At 44.7% G+C, this 24,904-nt stretch overlaps 1 protein-coding gene across 1 annotated transcript in view; it reads right to left on the reverse strand.

Annotated features, from left to right (window-relative positions):
* Positions 1–24,904, reverse strand: part of Fbxo42 (F-box protein 42) — a 57,327-nt gene that overhangs the window by 13,956 nt on the left and 18,467 nt on the right. The window contains exons 2-4 of the mRNA XM_040757514.1: positions 23,198–23,463; positions 19,638–19,754; positions 10,134–10,268 (exon numbers count right to left, since the gene is read on the reverse strand). Coding sequence (XP_040613448.1) covers positions 10,134–10,268; positions 19,638–19,754; positions 23,198–23,447 — 502 coding nt within the window. The 5' untranslated portion in view covers positions 23,448–23,463. The remainder of the gene's footprint in view (positions 1–10,133; positions 10,269–19,637; positions 19,755–23,197; positions 23,464–24,904) is intronic.

Raw genomic sequence — 24,904 nt, forward strand, 5'->3', positions numbered from 1 at the left:
TTGGTCTTGAACTCATAGAGATCCACCTGCCTCTGCCTCCCGAGTGCTGGGATTAAAGACGTGCACCACCACGCCCGGCTATTTGAGGGTCTTCAATTGAGAAAATGCCTCCAACAGACTGCCTGTAGGAAAGTCTGTAGGATATTCTCTTGATTAATGATTGGTGTGGGTGGGTGGAACCCACAGGGGGTTCATGGCAGTAATAGTCAAATGTCACAAGACAATAGGAAGATTTACAATCCCACCACTTTCTAAAAAATCATGTGCAGTCTCAACAAATAGGATTGTTATCTTAGTTTTAAGATTTAAAATAAGTAAGAAATCATGTGGTGTGTGTGCACGCACGCATGTGTTTGTGGTGGTAGTGTGTACACACTTGTCAAAGCACTTGTGTGGAGGTCAGAGGATACCTTGCAGTTCCTTCTTTCCACTTTGTGGGCTTCAGGGATGGAATTCAGGTTGGTGGATAGGCAGACAACAGCAATACTGCTTTTTCCTCTGCCTTCTTTTTTATATAGGGGGCCCCCTTTGAAGGATATCACCTATTCTGAGGGTCTTCTGCTCTCAGATAACCCTTTTTAGGAATGCTCTCATAGACCTGCCCAGAAGTGTATATCTTGGTTGGTTCCAGAGCCCATCATGAATAGACATCACAGATATTAAATATCAAGGATGTTAAGAATCTTCCTGCTAGGTTGCTGGGGGTGGGGTGGGGTTGGGTTAGGGTGGTGGTGGTGGTGGTGCACACCTTTAGTCTCAATGCTATTTCTTAGGAAAACATCTGATGAACTGAAACCCATCATCGAAGCCTATTGATGACAGGTCCCTCCAGTGCTGGGACAGAGCTGGCTCCCTGTAATCCTAACACAGCCTGGAGGCAGTGGCTGCCATCTCAACATGAGAAATCCAAACACTTCTCTTTTTTATTTATTTTTGGGTTTTTGAGACAGGGTTTCTCTGTGTAGCCCTGGCTATTCTGGAACTCAATTTGAAAACCAGGCTGGCCTCGAATTCACAGAGACCCACCTACCTCTGCCCCACTAATGCTGGGATTAAGGATGTGTATCACCACACCTGGCTTTAAACATTTCTCAGTATAAACCTGTCTCTCCAATCTCCCCCCATTTTTATTTTATCCCCCCCCCCCAGTTTCAGCAAGATCAGACAAGTCATCAATTGGTACAAACACTCACTGACATTAGAGCTTGAGGACGGACGGACGGACGGATGGACAGACAGACAGACAGACAGACAGACACACACACACACACACACACACACACACACACACACACACACACACACACACACACACAGAGGTTTCACTATGTGGTTGTTTTGAGATCTGATCTCCCCAAGTGTTTTGTGAGCGAGGGAGACCTTAATTTGCTTAAATCTTCTAGTCTCGGGCTCTGCAGTGGTGGAATTAATATGCATGGGTTGCCCTAGCAAACTAAAGATACACATTTTGACTCTTACACCCCACACCCATGCCTTTAATATCCCTGAGTAATTATGGAACATCCAATGGCAAGGACTTTGGTACCTGCCATGAGAAGCAGGCCAGAGCATAGACAACTCCATGGGCGTTGTTCCCACTGCCAAGAAGCAAAACCACATGAAAGACCACTGCATGAACAGGGAGCACTTACCAGCTAAAAGTTAACAATGTGAAAAACAGTATGGGCTCCTTGTCTCCGCTGCAAGCTCTCTTTTTAATGCAATTTCTAGGGCAGGAGAGGTTGCATCTGATAACTTGTTAATTGCAGTCCTAGTCAGGGGCACCTTTCAAGTGGCTCCATTCAGTGAAGACAATGTTGCTATAGTCACAGACCTCCTTGCCTGGAGCAAACAGGAAAGGCCCACCAGCCCTGAAATATGCCAGTCTATTCATGCTCCAGGGACGACCAAAGGTTACCAAAGATCTATATGGGATAGTTTCGACTTTTCTCTCCAGCAGCTCAGAATACTACCCATCTCCAAAAAGCATGTGTTCTAGAAAAATCCCAGGATCTGAACTTTATAAACAAAAATTCCTTTCTTTCCTCTGCTCTTTCCCACACACCCTGAGGCCACAGGCACAGGGCTGCACTGGGTCAGAGGAAACAAGGCAAAGTTGCCACCCAAGAAGAGTAAGATCAATAGACTGGGCCTCCAAACAGTAGAGGCGTCAGAGCCGGCTAATGAAAGGTGGAGAAGCCCTCTAATCAAGCCTCCTGGCTGTGTGCTCCACTGCCTGAGGCTTCCCTGTCTGCCAGCAAGAGTGAAGGCTGGCAGCAGATGACCAAGGCCAGACCTACAAGAGGTGCCTGGACATGAGCTCCTGCTGCTTGTGCCCTCTTGCCTCCCAACAGGACATAGCAGGCCCACGTGCAAATGTAGGATGGAAGCATGGACACACTCCTGTAGCCCCTGAATTCCAACAACAGTGGGAGTGGAGGTTGTGCCTGAGTGCACCACGTCCAATGGAGTTGGCAGTGGTAGGTGGAAATGATGCGATGACAGCCAACTGTGGGCCATATTGACCATACTGATTCCCAATTCCAAGACCTGCTCTCCCCACCTCTTGACAAGTCCTGGTCAGGGGACAAACCTACTTGCAAGCCTGGGAACACTGTATTTCCTTCTCCAGTGGCCCCCTCTCGGTTAGGCACTCCTACCCTCTAGTGCTGCAGTTCATGGACACCCACAGCCCTAACCCAGCACCACACGGAGTTATTTGTATCATAAACTAGGCAATCACTCATGGTTGCTGTAATAGGAGAAATGGTCTGGTTGCTGTCCATGGTTCTTGCTCCTGGCTCAGGTCATAGAAACCGACTTTCTGGCTGAGCTGAGGCATAGAACCTTCCTGTACTGGAGTTGCCGTAAAGCAATGCTCCGGCCTACCTTGCCTGATAGTAGATGATGAGAGTTCCACTTTGGAAAGGGCCCTGCTAAGGAACCAGGAAGATTGCCCTGCAGTGTGTCAGTATCACATATGCAAGGAAATCTGTATGAAAGCCTCAATCGAGTTTGATACTGTGGAACCTCAATTCAAATAAGAATCTAAAAGGCACCTGAATTTGACTAAATGACTCAAAGTCAAAGGATGAAGGATTTTCAGCATAGAAGAAAAAGCCAACATTTTGCATTTGGTAACCAAAGGGGGAAAAAAAATCTAAAGGCAGAATAGAATTTTCTCATTCACAACCAAACAGAACAAAAATAAAGCAATGAGATTAAGGGCTGGAGAGGTGGCTCAATGGTTTAGAACAGTGGCTGCTCTTCCAGAAACTGCATATGATTCACAGCACCCACATGGGAGCTCACAACTGTCTGTAATTCCAGTTCCTGGGTTTCTGGCACCCTCACACAGACATACATGCAGGCAAAACACTAGTGAACATGTCATAAAAATAAGTGGGCTTTACCGGGCAGTGGTGGTGCACACCTTTAATCCCAGCACTCTGGAGGCAGAGGCAGGCAAATCTCTGTGACTTCAAGACCAGCCTGGTCTACAGAGCTACACAGAGAAACCCTGTCTCAAAAACAAACAAACAAAAAGCCAACAAAAAGTGGGTTTCTACCAACACATGGAGTTTGAATAAGTCCTAAGAAGGAGGAGGAGGAGGAAGAAGAGGAGGAGGAGGAGGGAGGGAGGGAGGAAGGGAGGAAGGGAGGAAAGGAGGAAGGGAGGAAAGGAGGAAGGGAGGAAGGGAGGAAGGGAGGAAGGAACGAAGGAGAAAAGAGGAGGCAGCATCAGATCCTCTGTGTATGAGTGTGTGCCTGAGTGCGTGTCTGCACCATGTGAATGCAGTGCCCACAGGTTGGAAGAGGTATTGTATCTCCTAGAACTGAAGCTAAAGTTGAGCTGCCACATGGGTGCTAGAAACTGAGCCCCGGGCTTCTACAACAGCAACAGCGCTTCTAACTGAGCTATTTCTCCAGTCCCCACTGTAATTCTTCTTAAAGAATTTACATCAAGAAAGAAACAAAACAAACAAACAAACAAACAAACAAAAAAAAAAAAAAAACAGTGACACTTTGGGCAGGCATTTCTGGAGAGTTCCAGCACTTTCCAGACTTGAGGTAACAGTTTTCCTATGACATCTGCTGTAAATGGTATTCTTCTTGCTGACCCTGGCTCCAAAAGGAAACCCGCTCCTCTGTGGGATTCCCAGGCAGCTGAGGGCAAGATTGTTCTTTGTGAGCAGCCCTGAGGAGTAAAGGCTCTCCCTTCCACAGTCTCAGTCAACACTTTCTCATGAAACATTTCAGAAGATAAACTATGCTGGTGATTTTAGGGTCTCTCAGCTTAACCTTTTGGGACAGCAGACTGCTGAGGACTGGGGAGACTGTTAACCCTGACTGTCTACCTGAGAGAATCTAGACTCACTTAGGACACATGCCTCTGTGCACGCATGTGAGGAGTTTCTAGAGTGAGCTGGGTTAACTCAGGTGGAAAGCCCATGCTAACTGGGGTGATATCATTCCTGGGTCTCAGCTAGCTGACCACCAGCATTCATCACTCCAAAGTTGCCCTCCCCACCATGAGAGGCACTCCTACAAACTGTAAGCCAGAACAAACCCTTCCTTGCTGTTCCCTGTCAGGGACTCTGCGATCAGAACAGTAACTAATGCATGAGGTAGCTAGTTTTACAATAAGCACCCATGAGAGTGGAGCAGCGGTTTCTTCATGACAGCTGAGGCGTTCAACCCGGCACAGTGCACTCACCTGAGACCACGAAAACTCCCAGGCGGCAACAGACTGCACACTGTAGTAGAGGACCCCCAAATTCAACCATGCTAAAAGTCAACTGGGTCAGTTTTCTCCTTTGAAAAAGATTTTCTAGAGCAGCAGTGGTGGCACACGCCTTTAGTCCCAGTACTGAGGAGACAGAGGCAGGTAGATCTCTGGATTTGAGACCAGCCTGGTCTACAGAGCAAGTTCCAGGAAAGCTGGAGCTAACATAGAGAAAACTTGTCTTTAAAAATATTTTCTACTTTTCTTTATTTCATGTGAATATACGTGCTCTGTACATGTGGTATGGTGCACAGGTGGGGGTCCTCTTCTACCATGTGGGTATTGGGGCTCAAACTCAGGTTATCAGGCTTGGTACTGCTGAGGCATCTATCTGGCCTGGTTTTCTCTTCTAAAGTACGGATCCAGGAAGCTGGTGAGGTGGTTCAGTGGTTAAGAGCACTTGCAGTGGCAACTCCGAGGACGTGAACTGGCATTCCAGCATTCATGTGACAAACTGCATATAGTCTCACCAGCACTACAACCCTCGTGCCATGGAAAGTAGAGACATGAAGGCTCCTGGGGTTTGCTGGGTGCCTGATACCAGCCTAGTCAAATCAATTTGAGTTTCAAGTTCAGGGAGAGACCCTGACTCAAAGGAATAAGGTAGAGAGTGATAGCAGAAACCTGACCCCCTCTCTGGCTTCCACATGTCTGCACACATACCACACACATACAACACCCCACTCCCCAAATCCATCATCCCACCCCAAGCTCCTCACATTACAAGAGTTGAGTCTTCTCTGGGACCAAAGACTACACCTAAATATACCAGTGATGTGGATGAAGATGACCTGTCAGATCTACTTTTTATGCTTATGCTCCTTCTTACAGAGAAAGGAACCTGGGCCCAGAGAAGACAGAAGCTGCAAAGTTCACAGACAGCTGAAGGTGTGGGGTTGAGAGTAAACAGACAAGAGAGATGCAGTTCTTGTCCTTGGTAAATTCTTCTAAAACAAGACTCTGAACCCACAAGCCAGTACTGGGAACTCCATGGGAAGGCGCAGAAACTGGGAAGGAGAAAAAAAAAATCCTTGGAAGATTCTATGGGAGAAAGCGGTGGGAAAATCAACTGAGCTCCAAGGCTATTTACGACACGACAGGCTGAGCTCTGCGTCGTTAATATTTATAGACTCCATCAGTATTTAAAGCCACTTCTAACTGAAGAAATGTGTTTCACCAACTGAAATTCTCTCCTCTTTTACACATGAGAGTGGGGTAATCTTTAGGAAGTTTTGAGAAGCAGAACTATCAAATGCAAAATTAATAATTTTGTCTTGATTTAAAGCAACCAAAAGGGCAGTATGACCTACAATTGTTATTAAATAGGTGCTGGAATTAGCTTCAGTTTGAATTAAGGGTAATTTATTTGAGAAACTGGTTTAAACATTAGTCTTTTGAAACACACACCCAAAGAATGGCTTATTTACTTTGGGAATTAAACACAGGCTGAGCCAAACAAACCTGATTATGAATTAAAGGACACCTTTGTACAATTCTAGAAGGTCAGTCAATTTCCTGGAACTATTTGTCAAAGACCAGAATTATGTCACACACAACTGTTCATTCACAAGTAACCATGACTTCTCTCCCATTCCACCCTCCGTGATTTCATGGCTGATAAAACAAGCAGTAGAAAGCCCCTACCAGTTCCCACTGCTCAGCACCTGGCATCTAGACTCCCTTATTCCTACCAATGGATGATCAACCTTCCCACCTCTGCCAACTCCTCCTCTTGATGACAACTGTGCCCCTCAGTCTGACTCAATCACTTCCTCTAGAAGATCACTGAAACTGGGATGCAGGCATGCTATAAAATCATAGCCATGGCTGGCGTAGAATTCACTATGCAGACCAGGCTAACTTCAAACTTGCAGCAATCTTCCTACCTCTGCTTCCCAAGTATGGAAACCACAGGCATTTGTCACACTTTGAAAATACACTGCCTTCCAGCCTGGTCTACAGAGCGAGTTCCAGGAGAGCCTCCAAAACAATACAGAGAAACCCTGTCTCAGAAAAAAAAAATACAGCTAACTTCTCAACTGGCATGGTGACACACTCCTTTAATTCCAGCGCTTGGGATCAGACACAAGTTGATCTCAGCGAGTTCAAGTTCAGTTTGGTCTACATGTTAAGTTCTAGGTCAGCCCAGGCTGCACAGTGAGACCCTATCTCAAAAAAGCAAACAAGAGCTGGAGAGCTGGCTCAGTGGCACCGACTGTTGTTCCGGAGGACCTGAATTCAATTCTCAGCAGTGATGTCAAGCAGTTTTGTTTTGTTTTGTTTTTAAATCGCCTGTAACTCCAGCTTCAACATCTCTGGCCTCCTGGAGTGCCAACACTCTAAGGCATATATCCCTACACTCCAGAGACATGATATACATAACCAAACAAATGTCAAACAGCTACCCTCTCAATCCTATGCCCATGTCACTTGGCACCTTACTCTCCTTCCTACTCTACAAACCACAGGCAGGTTCCTTTAGTTAGCTGGTTCTTAAACCTCCTGCTCATACCTTTCTGAGCGGGCATCATTTCTCACCTAGAGATCACTACCAACTCTTTAGATCCTCTTTACCTTCATGTTACATTCTGACAGGAACTCACCTCAGAAATCTGACCAACTATTTCACGCCAAGAATATACCAAGGTCCTCCTAACAGCTGAATGCCTTATGGACACGCTAAAATAAATCTTTTTTTTCTTTTGGTTTTTCGAGACAAGATTTCTCTGTGTAGCTTTGGAGGCTGTCCTGGAACTCACAGAGATCCACCTGCCTCTACCTCCCAAGTGCTGGGATTAAAAGTGTGCCCCACCAACGACTGGCTCTAAAATAAATCTTAAACAACAAAAACACTGCAGGCTAGCAAGGTGTGAAGTGACAAAGGCAGAACGGGTGCTGGGACTGGGACAATGGAGCCTGCTCTGAATGGCATCTGGGCCTATGCCAGGTACCGTGGCCACAGGGTACTTAAGCTGAAAGATATTCTACATTTTAATTTTTTGTTTATTTATTTAACATATGTGGGTGCTTTGTCTACATGTATGTGTCTGATGCCTGGGAAAGCCAGAAGAGGGTGTTTGTGAGTCACCGTGTGGGTGCTGGAAACAAAATTTAGGTCCTTTGAAAGAGCAGCAAATGCTCGTGACCACTGAGCCATCTGTCCAGCTCAATGTTCTACATTTTTGACCCTGTGACTCAAGTGGCTGGAGAGATGGCTCAGCAGGTAAGAGCACTTGTGGCTTGTGGTGATATTCTGCCTGTGCTTTAACAAATAAAAATGCTTGAAGAGTGCGGAGCTAGCCACTAGTTAACCATAGACAGTGGTGGCACACAGCTTTAATCCCAGCACTTGGGATCTCATGCCTTTGATCCCAGCACCCAGGAGGCAGAGGCTACCCTTGGCTACATGAAATTGATCCAGTCTAAAAGAGAAACAGAGCCAGGCAGATGTGGCTCACACCTTTAATCCCAGTACTTGGGAGTCACAGGCCTTTAATCCCGGCCCTAGGGAGGTGGAGATAGGAGTGATATGGCTGGGCAGAGAGAGGAAATATAAGGCAGGAGACAGGAGCTCATTGCATTTAGTCTGAGGATCCATAGGGACAGGACTGCACCTTTGGTCTGAGGATTCAGTAAAGGTAAGAACTAGTGGTTGGCTACCTGGGTTCTTCCACCTTTCAACATTAACCCCTATTAGCTGACTCCGGGTTTTTATTATGAAAACCAATTAGAATTAGCACTGCAGTTGTTCCTTGCAGAGGACTGGGGTTCAATTCCTGGTGTTCACATGATGACTCACAACCATTTATAACCCCAGTTCCAGTGGATCCAACAAGCACGCGCACGGTTCACATATGTGCACACAGGCAAAACACATAAAGTAAATAAGCATTAAAAAATTTTTTTGAAGAAAACTTTGTTCCCACCCAGTTTAAATAAGTATTTTTAAAAAAAGAATTTGTGACTCCAAATATTTAAGAATCAACATTTCACTAAATGAATAGGGAATCAGGGGACTAGAAAAAGAGACCTTCCTAAGCATAAAACTGAGCCCTAAAACAGTACTAGCTTTCAGCATTTCTATAAGATTGACAGCCATACTTTCAATATTTTATACAGATCTGCACAAGCCTGAGTACTCCAGTATCCCCATGTGCATGCTCCTGCTCTATTGCTTACAGCAGGGAAAAGAACGGAGCTCTCAGTTCTGGAAGCAGATCTCAGTCTCTGGGCACAGCTTCACGGCAGCGGTTCTGTAAACATAGGGAATGTGAACTGACTTCCCCAGCCTTTAAGACAGGATCACCCAGTCCACACCTTTGAGAGGCCGGTAACTCACAGTCACTGAGAACTGAGATCATGCCAGAAATGAAGCTCCCGCCTCCTCACCAGGGCCCTTTTTAAAAGGCCATGCTGACCCCAACCTAAGCCAACCAGTATGGCAGAGCCTAAGAAAATGGAAAGTACCCAAAGAAAACGAGTGCCCAAGTCTCCTTGGTGTTGAGACTGAGTTCCAACCTTGAAGAGCCAAATGAATAGCATTAGGGAAAAGCCTACAATAAATCTAGCAGAGCCTTTTACACCCCATGGACTCAATTTCTCCATGGCTCGGGCACCTCCTATCTTATCACTGACACTTCCAACTGACAGGACTCTCCTGAGTACAAAAACAACTTTTTTAAAAATTAAAGATCAAATCAAAAGGAGCAGAGGAATCTGTTTTCCAGGGTAACTCTGCCATCCTGGGACGGTATAGGAATGCACCTACTATGGAATCTTCCCACACTCCTGAGTAACCCGCAGAGGCACGTCTCATACACTCCCGAATATCTAAGCTGGCAAGAACAAGCTTTATTCAAAGATCTCAGCCCTGGGACAATAGCTCCTGTCAGTCAACTACAGTTCTCACGACTGCTTCTGTTCTTCAACTTCATTCCAAACACAAGTCACACCTGTGTAAGTACCTGAGAAAACCACACCAATGAATTCACACAGTGGCACAGTCATTTTGGACAGGTACCAGTACTAATATTGCTGGTAAAATGCAATTTATTTTTATTAATTAAAAAAAATTTTTGGCACAAAGTCTCCTTTTGTAGTCCTGGTTGTCCTAGAACTCCATGTAGACCAGGCTGGCCCCACCACTCAGAGAACCATCTGCATCTGCCTCTGCCTCCCAACTGCTGGGATTAAAGGTGTGCTCCACTAAGCCCAGCTACAATTTTATTTTGAATATAAAGACTTAGATGAACATATGACCTTAGGCATTTATACAGCAGTACATGTGCTTGAGTCCATGCCAAGAAGGCCTCTGTGAGAAGGCAGAAATCAGCAATCCATCACTTACCTGAGGCCAATGGTCGAATCCACTCTTTGCTATTTAGGTCAAGCCTCCAGAGGTCATTGAAGGCAGCATTGCAACTGCTCTGGGTACAGCCTCCAAAGACATACATAGACTGATTAGCATCATAATAGCACGCACCTACAGGGGCAGGGGGGAAGCAGGAAACAAGTGACTCAAGGTTAATTTAGAGGTATCTTCTACACCTTAACCATAACCCGTATTTTTTCAAAAGTCTAATTATTCCACACATTCAACAACAACTCTGTACCAGACACCAAATTCCTATCCCTACATCTTGTCCTCGGATGGATCAATATCACATTATCCTTGCAAAGGAAGCCTAGGGAAAAGCTGTAAACATCTCTTCTGCTAATTAATATTTGTAATTTTTTAAGATTTATTTTAATTTTATGTTTATGGGTGCCTTTCTTGCACATATGTAATGTGTACCATGTATGTTCAATGCCCATGGAGGCCAGAAGAGGATGTCAGATCTCCCGGAACTGGAGTCACAAACGGTTATGAGCTGCTGTTTAGATGCTGGGAACTGAACCCAAATCTTTGGGAAGAGCAGCCAGTGCTCTTAACAGGCAAGCCATCTTTCCAGCCCTAAACATCTTATTTCTGAGCACTAACCAAACTAACAATCACAGCATGGAGCAAGATGGTAGAGTTCCAGGAAGAACAGCATGCATTCAGATAGAGGGAAGCTTCTCTGAGACCAGCTATGTCACCATCTAAACCACACTGTGTCCCAGAGCGAGGCACAGCCAGCGTCCACAGATGTCCCGCCTGTCTTCCCATGGATTTTTCTCTAAGTTTTGTATTTCCAAATGAAACCTAAAGCACAAATCTTTATATGAAACACAATGACTATGTAAACAGCACTAACCAGTGCCATGAAAACCACAGACACCAATGTGACTAAAGCAAAACAGGCTTCTGTGAAGTGAAAGCAAAGGAGACAGCAGCTCAAGCCCAAAGCAACTGAAGGAAGAGCAGAAAGCTACTGGGCCCTCGCATGCAGTGGGTGCAGACTAAATAGGACAGCAGGAAACACCTGAAGAGAAGAAAGGCCACAGAGGAGCCACAGTTGGTAGTCGATTACATGTATATCACCTGAGCATTCCCAAGACACAGAGGCAAAAAAAAAAAAAAAAAAAAAAAAGGCTAAACCCAGAAAGACCTAACCCTGAGTTCAGGTGAGAGGTGGGAAAGCTGAGCTCTGCTGGCATCTCCCTGAAGGCTCACCCAGCTGCTGTCCTTAGGAAAGATGAACACAGGCCCTGCAGCCTGACGTTTACCAGGGGGCTCCAGGAAGAGACTGAACAAAGCTTCTCTTTGTGTCTACATCATGCCATACAGGCTGAGGGGAGGCACCCTCATTTCTCATGGGAAACCAACAGTTGGTGTCACATGAAAGGAAGGAGTTCTGAGACACTAGTGCTTCACTACAGGGATCACCTAGCTATCCGCAGGTGCAATCCAGGAAAAGGGAAATGCTCCCACACCGCACCCCGCCCCGTATCTGCTGCCGCGGTTACAGTATCAACAGTGGAGGGCACCAGCTCTGGAAGTAAGCAGTTCTCTCATCTGTAAGCAAGCTCATTATGAAGGCCATGTCAGCTGTGCCAGTTGCTCCAGTTATCCCAGTAAAGGAGTAAATGACTGCAGATGTCGCTGCAGTAACAATAAACGCAATGCTATCACAGACTCACCCCCGCGGCTAATCCAGCACTCATAGCAGTGATGCGGTGATATATGGAGCTTTAAGTGTTCTTGTCTGTCGTTTGTTTTTGTTTTGAGACAGTCTATGTAGCTCTGACTGTCCTGGAACTCGCTCTGTAGACCAGGCTAGTCTAGATCTCTCGGAGAGCCATCTGCTTCTGCCTCCAACTGTTGGGATTAAAGGTATGTGCCCCCAGCACTCGGGAGGCAGAGGCAGGTGGATCTCTGTGAGTTCGAGGCCAGCCTGGTCTACAGAGTGAGTTCCCGGACAGCCTCCAAAGCCACAGAGAAACCTTGTCTCGAAAAACCAAAAAAAAAAAAGGTATGTGCCACCATGCCCAGTCTTTAAATGTTAATCTGTTTATGGACTCATGTTTTTAGTTTAAAAATAATTTTGAGGTGCTAGAAATTCGGTCAGCTTGGAAGTTAAAAGCACTGGCTGTTTGTCCAGAGGACTGGGGTTCAATTCCCAGTACCCACATGAAGGCTCCTGACATCCATAATTCCAGTCCCAGTAATTTGACACTCTCTTCCGGTATTCAAGGGCATTCCATGTACATGGTGCAAAGACATCCATGCAGGGAAAACATCCATACACATACAATCAAATAATTTAAAATCTTTTAAATAATAATTTTGAATTTATATCTTCACAACAAGAAAGTCTGTTTTAAAAGTAGAGTCTACTTGTCTCGAAAAACCAAAAAAAAAAAAAAAAAAAAGTAGAGTCTAGCATGGTCTACAAAGCAAATTCCAGGTTAATCAGGGCCACACTGTGAGACCCTGTCTCAAAGTAAAATAATATAAAGTAATATAAATCAATAGAGTAAAAAGGTAGAGTCTACTAAAATCTCATTACTCACATTTGCTAAGAACTGTAAATAACAAAGAATTAAGTTAAGGGCATGAGAGGGATGAGGATAATTCCTGGTGCTACATCTGGAGCTCCATTAAAAAGACTCCCCAGCTCCAGGGTATCTTGGTCCCAGAGACAGGGTCTCACTATACAGAAACTCCCCAGCTCCAGGGTATCTTGGTCCCAGAGACAGGGTCTCACTACACAGGCCAAGCTTGCCTTGAGCTTGTGACTCTCCTGCAGCAGCCTCCTGAGTACTAGGATCACAAGTATGGATTACTCATCTGGATTCCCTCAGACTGGGGATGAACTAGAAATTCCAGTGCATGAGGCAATTATGAAGCACTAACAGTATTCTAGAACTTCTGAAATGTAACATTTCTCACAACACTTGAAAAGGAAATCCAGGCCAGCAAGATGGCTCGGCTGGTAAAGGTGCCTGTGGACAAGGCTGATGACCTGGGACCCCACCCCCCCATACACACACACACACACACACACACACACACACACACACACACACACACACACACACACACACAAATAAAATATGGTAAGGCAAATCCCTGATTTCCTACTAGGATAGTCAAGGCTAGTTTATGTCACCCCAAATCTATACACAAACTCTTAGCAGCAGTTTCCCTCATATAGCAAAAGTGCAGAGTGCCTTTATTTTTTCAAAGAGAAAGCAAACATTCTTCTCCTCTATTTGGATTGAAAACCCAGCCAGTTGGGCCCCATGAGGTCCTTCACATGTATTTTAATCCTATACTAAAATAGGGCAGGCTGCATTTTCCTGTTTCTCTCTGAACAAACAAAAGGTTTTTGAGACAGGAACATGGGATCCAAAGCTAAGGTAGTGAGATGCAAGTGACCATTGGTCAAGTATTGGTGAAGCTGGGAGGGAAAGGGAGTCAATATAGAGAACAATGTTCAAAACTCAGATACAGTAGAACAAGAACATATCACACTACTGAACACAGTGCTCACAGGTTTGAGTACAATATGGTCTATATAATGAATTCCAGGCCAGCCAGAGCTACATAGTGAGACTATCTCAAAATCCAGAAAGAAAACAGGACCCTCAAATATTCTAACAAGCATCTCATTGCTTTCGCTGGTTTTTATTTGAGATACTGAAATGGTAATGGCAGTGGGAACACCCTACAAAATGAAGAATGTAAGCAGTTCTCGGTCCCAACCAACTGTTAATTGCCTTGTACTCAAGTTCTCCACCCAAATAGATTTTCCTTCCAGAACATCTAGATCTAGACCTCTGGAATGTCACGGCTCTCTCTCTCTGTCTCTTTCTGTCTCTCTCTCTCTCTTTGGTTTTTTGAGACAGAGTTTCTCTGTATTGTTTTGGAGGCTGTCCTAGAACTGGCTCTGTAGACCAGGCTGGCCTCGAACTCACAGAGATCCACCTCTGCCTCCCGAGTGCTGGGATTAAAGGCGTGCACCACCAATACCCGGCTATGTCACGGCTCTTAGAGCTCACAGTGGCATGAATATTGCACTAAGCAATGTAGAAGTTGTATGTTCCAACTGTTAAATCTCCAAACTTGTCTAAGTGGATTTGCCTGCTCTGTGAACAGCTATCACAAAGACATCTATCTCAAACTGTCAACAGTCTCTATCTAAAGGCAAACGGTACGGCCACGATTTAACTGTACACAGGCAAGTCAATAGTTCTTCACCGACCAGAATAGCTTTCTACTGAACTACAATCATTTCAGGCACAAGATCTTCAGGAATCTGGATTTCCACAGTGCCTGGAACAATCCCCAAATGTTCCCCAAGTGAGCTGTACACTCTTAACTTTCCAGACTTTTGGATGTTAAACTCCCTTTTGTTTCCCTACTGTCACCAGGGAAAGGCCCTGAGGCAGTTATCCCATGCAGAAAGAGACTGTGCTGTTATGTGTCTCCCATCTACAAGCTGGAACATATTTGATAAGGTCTGTAATTACATAACTCAGGACAGGCGAGGGTGGTGATCCAGCCTGGGCCTGCAGGCTCCTGCAAGTGCCAAATCAGGGGTGTGTGCAACTACCTGACTATATGAGAAGCCTAAACACTTCAATGTTGGGGCTTTTCTATCATAATCTGACAAGGGTATCCTCCGTTAACCAGGGCTGGCGTGATTAGACTTGCAGATATTTACCAAAGATTACAAAACTGGCCTTTTCACTTCACCTGCCTTTTCTGTCCCAGGTTTTTAACAATAGAAAAATCTTGTACTGGACATATATTTGTTGTATCTATGGCTTTTTAATATTTTTAATTACTCTTGTGTGTTTATGCATGCTAAGGCAGGTGTGCAGAAGTCAGAGAACTTGCAGGAGTCAGTTCTCTCTTCTGTGTGGGTCCTGGGAATTGAACTGAAGTCCTCAGTCTTGGTGGTAGGTGCCTTTCTCTGCTAAGCCACTGACCCATATTTGTTATGTCTAAGCCTACAAATCTTGACAATTATTAAAATGCATTCATACTGATGTAGAAGGCACTCAAACAGAACTGATGTTATAAAGGATTTACTAGTAGTTTATGGAGCTGCCTCCTAAGTACACAAAAGATGAGTAGTCTACTACCCAGGCCTCTTAGAGGCAAGGATGCTAATGGTCACTCATCAGTTTAACCATCCACTAGGCTTCACTTTCATAACAAAGGAGGCAACCCTGACTTACAACCAGCCCATCCCCATTTCAGCTCAAGGGGGGCATCACAGCTTCACAACCAATGTTAAGTCCTAGCCTGCCATATAGCCCCTCAGTTCTCTTTTTGAAAACAAGCATAATTCTGCCAGGTGAGCAACATGACCCTGAGTAACAACTATTTGAAAATGAGTAGCATTGATGTACTAAAAATAATTCTGGCAATATCTTCTGTGTAGGCCGCCCATCTGCCTAAGTGATCAGACTTGCAGTCTCCTGACTCTATTTAAATTGTTCAAAGTGTAATGTGGGGCAGGGACCCAAGAGATTTAAGGATGATAACGTATGTAAAATACCTAAGGTATATGAAAGCTATGTAAGCTAGAGAAATCTTCTGTTAGAGCCTGGTTCCTCTTTGGGCATTACCCAGAGCCCAGCATTCATTATATTAAAGAGCTTTGTCCTTTATTAATCTCTATATGCATGGAGTGATTTCTCACCAGAAAGGCATATTAATTCTAGAACTAGTTATGAACTGGATGTTAAGAGGTACAGGGTGTCTACAATGTGGGACCTATCCTCAAGTACACCACCCCCATGGAAGAGACAGCATGCTCACATCCAACAGCCTAAATCATGTTTGGACCAGTACTTCTCAACTACACTTTTCAGCACCCTGTCACATAAACAGTATTTTCTACATACATTTTAGGAATAAAGAAACTGGGTTCCCAGATGCAAAGGTCTTTGCTGTTGATGAAGGTAAGGTCTGAGTGTCAGAAGAACAGAGTGACAGTGCAGTCTCCTCAGTGGAGAGGATGGTACTCGCACATTGTGATCTTTTCTGTTTTTGTAGGGAGTAGGGTCTAGCTTTAGTTCCATCCAGCTTGAGATGGAGAGAAGAGAAGACAATGTATGGGGGGGGGGCGGGCGGCGCAAGGAGTATTCAGTTCATGTTTGCTTTTTGCCTGAGGCTCAGGGTTTAATCTCCAGTACCACAAGAGGAAAAAAAGGAATGTATTATGATGGTGTAGAGATGTAATGATCAGATTATGAATTAAGAGTGATAGGAAAAAAGAAAAGGCTTGAGGCAGAACAGAAACTTGGCTTTTTGTTTGGTTTTACATAGAATCTCAGGCAGCCCGGGAAGACCTCAAACTCGCTAAGTAGCCATGACTGACCTCAAACTCCCGATCCTCCTGACTGCACTACCGGCATGTACCATCACATCCAGCTTAGATCTTGAGGGCAGAAACTGAGAATGAATCCTCAAGTCTGTGTATCTAAGATGATGGTGACATTCACTAAATTAAGGAAAGGAGAAAACTGGGAAGGGGGGTGTGCTGAACTCTACTTTTAGCTAACTGAATATGAAACATCCAGTATCTCCATGGTAACACAAGAAGAATTAAAAATGCAGATCTTGAATCAACATGAATTAGGGATATGAAAGAAAACTGAGGGATCAAGGATATAGAATAGAAAAAGGAAGAAACCAAGGGGGGAATTAAATCCTTAGTTTTAATTCTTAAATTACATTTATTAGCTGGGTGGTGGTGGCACACGCCTTTAATCCTAGCACTCGGGAGGCTGAGGAGATGGATCTCTGAGGCCAGCTTGGTCTACAGAGTGAGTTCCAGGATAATCAAGGCTACACAGACAAATGCTGCCTCAAAAACCAAAACAAAATTATATTATTTATTTATTCGTTTGTTCATTCATTCATTCATTCATTCATCCTGTATACCTGTGCTGGGACACATGTGCCTAGGTCTATGTGTAGAGGAGAGAGGATAATTTTTGGGAATTGGTTCTCTCCGTCTACAATATAGGTCCTGGGAAACAAACTCAGGCTGGCAGGCTTGGTTGCGAGTACTTTACCTGTGAGCTATCTTGTCAGCCCTGGAATTCTTAGTTTTAATCTATTTGCAAATTGCCCTTTTTCTGTAATGGTCCTTCTCAGTTTGTCAGTAAGCTAGGTCGTGTAAAGAGACACATGGAAGAAAGTAGACCACAAAAAGAAGAACCAATGAGATAGAAACTTTTTTTTACAAGATTACCTATGACTCTTTCCTGAATTTCAAACAGCATGATGAGCCACCCTTGCTCATAGTAACAGGACCTCTAATCTCGGGCTGGAATGCCCAGCAGTGTGAGGTAAGTAAACCCTTTCCTACAGATGCTGAGTGCTTCCGGTGTGCTGGGGTGGTGACATGAAGCTGACTAATGCATCCAGACTCACTGTCTCTCACTGTAGGACAATCTCAGGGCTGAGGACATAGCTCAGTACGAGCTTGCCTTCAGCAAGAGACCCTGACTTCAATCCCCAGCCTTGCAAAATCCAGACCAACAAGTTTTCAGAAACCCCATCAGTGTTAGCATTCAGGCATTATGCCTGGCAGGATGAGCTTGTCAGTACTCAAGCTTGCCAGTATTACAGCTATGCCCCCTCCTTTACAAGGTGAGGCCCTGCTGCCTGCTGTCTCCTCCCTCCCTCTCTCCCTCCCTCCCTCCCCCCCTCTGCCTACCCCTTTCTTATTCCCTTCCCCCAATAAGAAACCCTCCATGTGAGCCCTCCTTCCCACTCTACTTTTAATTATAACAGCCAGCGTTTCTTCCTCTATCTGTAGTAACTCATGCTGAATCAAATATGGACCCTGAGAGATGAACATCATCTAGTCTAGCCATTCTAAATCACGATCTGCAAACTCCAGAAAAGTTGAGACCTTTTCAAAACTCTTTCAATACCAGCAGTAATGATGGCACTTGCCTTCTGCTTCTGAGACAGAGTTCTGCTAGACAGCCCAGCTGGTCTTGAAACCCTCCTGCCCCTGCTGCCATGACAGGTAGGCATGCCACTTTTCACTGTGCTGGTATTTCAGCATGGGTCAAGGCAGCACACCGAACTAGTCTCTTTTTTCCATTACATTTGCTGCTAGACTCACTGGGGAGAATGGACGTGCGCCACAATGTGAGTGTGGCGGTCAGAAGAGCTCCCAGTTCAAACACACCTAGCAGGAGGCAGTTCTCCTCCACCATGCGGGTCCTAGAGATGGGACACATGTAACAGCATGGTAGTGAGCGCCTTTACCCGCTGAGCCAACTCACCTATCCTCAACTACTCTTGTAAACCCAATGTCTGCCACTGTGATACATCACAGTTTTGACTTCAGTGAGTGCCACAGAGGTGTCAAGGATGTCCTCCTTGGAACAGGATAGAGCGGCATAAAAGCAGCTCCTTGAGATCCACATCCAACACTATCTGTCTCTTTGGTCTGTTTTCATCCAAGCCCAGAGCACTAAATGAGTCACACTATTTCTGAACATCTTCAGACATAAGCATAGCAAACAATCTGGGGGTAGGTGGCACCAAAGGATCTTCCCCTCCTGGTGACCAAGAGAGCAGAAAGAAAGAGATGTGAAAAAATACCCCGGCTTCCTTCTGTCTCGGGAACCCTCTCATCACCACCTGCTCCACAGGAAGCAGCTGACAGTGCGGCTGGCTCTAGCTAGAGGTCCATGCAGTGAGAAACTCTGAAAGGTCACCCAATCCCAAGTCTAAGCTTCAGGACAGTGAAGCTCTAGAGAGCAATGATGGCAACTCTATGAAACACTCCTAACCCAGGACTCAGTACTCCATCTCCAAATCCCACACCTTCAAGAACACTAAGAAATACTTTTTTAAGTGCTCAGTTTTGGGGTCACTTTTTTATGACATGGGTAACAAATATATGCTCCTTCCTACAAAAAGCTCAAAATATAGCCAGGTATAGTCACACATGTCTGAAATCCTCACCTTCAGGGGGCTGGGGCTGGAGAAGAATCAAACAAGGCATAATATCAAGCTAACAAACCCTGGCAATTCGTTTGTGGAGGTATCAGGGATTGAACCATGACCCTTGCTTGGGCAAGCACTCTTCCACTGAGTTACACAGTCTTCATGACATGTTTAGATCCACTTGTTCCTAATTCTATTAGAAACTTTTTTCTTTTGTTTTGTTTTTCAAGACAGGGTTTCTTTGTATTGTTTTGGAGGCTGTCCTGGAACTCACTCTGTAGACCAGGCTGGCCTCGAACTCACAGAGATCCGCCTGCCTCTGCCTCCCGAGTGCTGGGATTAAAGGCGTGTGCCACCTACACCCGGCTTCTATTAGAAACTCTTATTTTACATTCTTGTCATTAAAAAGTCAGACGAAATGCACACCTCAAAACCAGTTTCTAGAAACACAAGTACAGGCAGTGTGGGACCCGCTTTCCCAATGTGGGTACTCACTGTGGGAGAACCGCTGAGTGATGGGAGTTCCAGGATAAGGGTAAGTCCTGCTCTCCCACTGAATGTTTCCCTCTTGGACAGCCTTCATGAAACCATGGTAACACTGGTGGGCGACACCTAAAGTTAAAAAACCAGAGGCATCAGTTTGGATACCTATGACTTGCATAAGTCATAAATGATTTGAGAAGTCCAAATTTCTCATTTTCATTCAAAGAAAGGAAACGGAATCAAGAAATGTCAAAATAGAAAGAACAACATTTTACCAAGGTACAGGAAGTCCAGAGATGTGTGCAAGGTTACTAAATCTGTCACATGACGATCCTTCTCCGCTTCAGTTGTATCGTGTGGCAATAAGATAATGGGTAGCATTATTACAAAGCAAAGGGGGTGCAGAGTAATTTATCTTTGGGAAGGAAGATAAAGCAGTGTCTGTCATGTAACAGCTGCTCAAAAAGCTCTGCATTTAGAGCATGGCAATCAGGAATTCCCCAGTTTAGGTAAGAACATAGATTATTATATAACAGATTATGAAATGTTGAGTGTGTGTCTGAAGACTGTGTCTTAAAAATTAAGAGCTTAGGTGGGCTGGAGAGATGGCTTAGAGGTTAGGAGCGCTTAGCTGCTCTTCTAGGGGGCCCGCATTTACTTCCTAGCACCTACATAGAGACTCAGAGCATCTGTAACTTCAGCTCCATAGGATCCAACATACACTCTAGCCTCAGTGGACACCAGGTACACATGTGTTACACAGACATACATGCAGGTAAAACACCCATACACATGAAATAAAAATCAATGGATAAAACTTAGGAGCTTGGGCTGGAGAGTTAGTACAGTGGTTAAGAACACTTTCTTTTTTTTTTTTTGTTCTTGTTTTTGTTTTTTTTCGAGACAGGGTTTCTCTGTGGCTTTGGAGGCTGTCCTGGAACTCCCTTGGTAGTCCAGGCTGGTCTCGAATTTACAGAGATCCGCCTGCCTCTGCCTCCCGAGTGCTGGGATTAAAGGCGTGCGCCACCAACGCCCGGCTGGTTAAGAGCACTTTCTATCCTTGCAGAGGACCCAGGTTCAGTTTCTAGCATATTGGGTGGCTCAAGTCTGCCTGTAACTCCAGTTCCAGAGGATCCAATGCCCTCTTCTGGCCTCCATAGGCACCTGCAAATACATAGTGCACATACAAACACTCAAATCATACATACATACACACACATAAAATTAATAACTTTTTTTTTAAGTTAAGAGCTTTTCAGGCACAGTGGTGTATACCTTTAGTTCTAGCATTTAGAAGGGCAGAGGCAGGTGGGTTACTGTGAGTTAGAAGCCAGCCAGGCTACATAGTGAGACCCCATTTCACAGATAGATAGATAGATAGATAGATAGATAGATAGATAGATAGATAGATAGATCAGGCAGGCAGGCAGGCAGGCAGACAGACAAACAGAGACAAAGGTAAGAACTTTATTCCAATGGTAAATATACAACATTACATACTTGTCTAAATTTATAGTATGGGCACCACCAAGATTGAACCCTAATATAAATGATGGTCTCTGGGTGGTAATGATGTGCCAATACAAGTTCTTCAACTGCAACAAGGTACCACTATGGTGGGCAGTGCTAACAAGAAAGGACGCTATTAGTGTACAGGGGCATAGGTGGACAGCAAATTCTGTGCCTACCACTACTGGCATGTACCTAAAATTCCTCCAAAAATAGAGCATTGGGCCAAGGTGAGATGTAGGATCATAAGGCCAAGTCCAGTCTGAGGTACACACAAGGAGACCTTATCAAGAAGCATGTGTACTTATGTAGTGGATTTTTAAAAAGTAAAAGCTTCATGCTTGTGGAACAATCTACTTTTCTAATATCTCATTCTAGTAACTAATTTCATTAAAGTCATATTGTGTTTGTTTTGGGTTTTGGTTTTTGTATGCATGCCTGGTATTTGGGAAAGCTGGAGAGTAGTTGGATGCCATGGAACTGGAGTTTCATGTTTGTTTGAACCCAACGTGGTCCTCTGAAAAAGCAGCACGTACTTGCTTTAGAACCAGATGGTCGGGCAGGTAGCGGTGGCTCACTCCTTTAATCCCAGCACTCTTTGGGAGGCAGAGGCAGGCGGATCTCTGAGGTAGAGATCAGCCTGGTCTACAGACAGCCAGGGTTACACAGAGAAGCCCTAACTTGAAAAATCAAATTGAGGCTGGTGGTGGTGGTGGCTCACTCTTTTAATCCCAGCACTAGGGAGGCAGAGGCAGAAGGATCTCTTGTGTGTTGAGACCAGCCTGGTCTATAAGAGCTAGTTCCAGGACAGCCTCCAAAGCCACAAAGAAACCAATAAAAAAAATTATTCGAAAAACCAAAGAGAGAGAGAGAAAAAAAAAAAGGAAAATCAAATAAAAAAAGAAATGTATTGAATGTTAGTATATAAGCGAAGCTCAGGGGAAAGCTGACACCCTTGGCCTCTGAAGAAACCCACATACCCAGCATATACTCTCACAGGCACACTCACCTGTGATTCTAAAATAAAATCATGAGAGCCTGAGAGCAAAGTACTCAGAGACACCAAGAACACAGGTATACCCAAGTGTGGGTCCAGGCTCAAGGAACATTGTGGCCCTACCTTCATTTTTTGAGCAAGGCTCTTTCTTTTTTTTCTTTTTCTTTTTGAGACAGGGTCTCACTGTGTAGCCTTGGCTGGCCTGGAACTCAATTTGTAGATCAAGCTGACCTTGAATTCACAGAGATCCACCTGCCTCTGCCCGAGTACGGGGGTCCTGTGGAAGAACACTGTGTACTCCTGTTAAGCTGTCTCTCCAGCACACTCTGCTTTCTCTTTCCTTTATGTGCAGCATATATTAAAATGGCTCTACTACCCCCATTTCTGCTTCATAAAAAAATTATTTAAGGGGCTGGAGAGATGGTTCAGAGGTTTCAGAGCACTGGCTGCTCTTCCAGAGGTCATGAGCTCAATTCCCAGCAACCACATGGTAGCTCACAACCATCTATAATAAGATCTGGTGCCCTCTTCTGGTGTGCAGACAAACATGCAGGTAGCACACTGTAGGCATAGTAAATAAAATCTTGAAAAAATATTATTTTAAAAAATGAAGGTCAGCCGGGCGTTGGTGGCAAACGCCTTTAATCCCAGCACTCCAGAGGCAGAGGCGGGCGGATCTCTGTGAGTTTGAGGCCAGCCTGGTCTACTGAGCGAGTTCCAGGACAGCCTCTAAAACAATACAGAGAAACCCTGTCTCGAAAAACCAAAAAAAAAAAAAAAAAAGAAGGTCAAGAGCACTTGAGGAAAGGCACTGAAGTCACATATCTACACCACACTAACAGGTACATACAACACACACACATAGATAAACATAGACACATCAGGCCCACAGCTGTCTGTAATTCCAGTTCTAGAGATATGATGCCTTCTTCTGACCACCATAGGCACCAGGAGCACAAACAAACATGCAGGCAAAACACTCATACACATGGAACTCACTTTGCACACACACAAATAAATAATTATCTCTTTAGAACACATGAAATGACCATCTTTTCCATAGTACCTTTGATAAGCCGATACCACTGTTTGCAGACCAGAGCTGCAGTTTTGTGTTCCTGATACGGTGAAAGGAAGGACAGGATATACTCCAAAACCTCTTCTGGCAGCTCAGACATGGACCTATTATGTCTTGTCTCTTCAACTTCCAGCACTGGGTGGGATTCCTCTTCTTGCTCCATTGTCCCTTCCAGTACAGTTTCTTCTTGGTCCACAGCCATGAAACTATCATCTTCACTGTCAGAGGAGCTGGCCATGACATCCCACTTGAAGCTGTAGTGGGAAGAAGTAAACATTAGTGTACAACTTTCGAGCACAGAAGTTGCTCGTGGACTCTTTCCTACATGGCATGAAATTGCTCCAGCACTTCCCCACACTAGTTGGGACCATCTTAATTTGATAGAGTTCAAATGCCAAGCCCATCACAATGTATTTCCCCCTAGAATCACACTCAAGTTCTAGTGTAATCTTAAAACAAGGAAACTGGGACTGGAGAGATGGCTCAGAGGTTAAGAGCACTGGCTGCTCTTCCAGAGGTCCTGAGTTCAATCACCAGCAACCACATGGTGGCTGTAATATCTGGTGCCCTCTTCTGTCATGTAGGCATACATGCAGGCAGAACACTGTACACAATAAATAAACCTTAAAAAATAATAAATAAATCTTAAAAACAAAACCCACCACCAAGCTTGGCATGGTAACGTAACAACTTTAATTCTAGCACTTGGAAGGCAGAGACAGGTAGATCTTTGTGAGTTTTAGACCAGCCTAAAGTCTACATAGTGAGACACTGTCTCAGACAAGCAAAAACAACCTGGAAAACCTGTTCTTTCATAATTCCTTTAACTCAGAGATCTGACTAATACATGATTCAGGGAACAGCCAATGATCCAAATCTCCCACTGACAAGGAAAAACTAACTCTTGGTCCTACAAAAGAGCAGTACAACACTGGGAAGAATCAATCAGGGAGGGGAAGCATAAAGGGGGATTGGGGGCACACACCTTTAATCCCAGCACTCTAGGGGCAGAGGCAGGTGAATATCTTGTGTTGGAGGTCAGCCTACAGAGCAAGTTCTAGGACAGTCAGGGCTACACACAGAAACCCTGTCTCAAAACACAAAATCAACCAACCAAACAAACAAACCAAAAACCCAGCTTTAAGACAGGTATAAGGGTACACACCTGTGATCCCAGTACTTGGGAGGCTGAAGCAGGACTTAGAGGTAGCCTAAGGTTCATAATGAGGCCTGTCTCAGGAATGTGTGTGTGTATGTATGCATATCAATTTGAAAGGGGCTATGGTTCAACATTAGAGTGCATACTTAGAGTGCTGGCCCTTACACAGGAAAATTCAATTAGAGGATAATGAGCGTTCTAAGAACAGGCTTAATTGGCTAAACCGAAAACTATAAAGCAATATGGGCAACAGAAAATATGACAAATCTAGGCAATAGAAAACAAAACCCAAATGCCTAACAACAGAATCAATAGTGTGAACTGTCATTCACAATGCAAACCCATTAAGTCAAGAATGATAGGTAGGGGCCTGGCGGTGGCGGCACACACCTGTAATTCCAGCACTCGGGAGGCAGAGGCAGGCGATCTATGTGAGTTCAAGGCTAGCCTGATCTACATGGCAAGGTCCAGGACAACCAGGGCTGTTACACAGAGAAACCCTGTCTCAAAAAAAAAAAAAAGGACATAGCAAAGAG

Source organism: Mesocricetus auratus, unplaced genomic scaffold (genome assembly GCF_017639785.1).
Source record: "Mesocricetus auratus isolate SY011 unplaced genomic scaffold, BCM_Maur_2.0 Super-Scaffold_100014, whole genome shotgun sequence".
Lineage (NCBI taxonomy): Eukaryota > Metazoa > Chordata > Mammalia > Rodentia > Cricetidae > Mesocricetus > Mesocricetus auratus.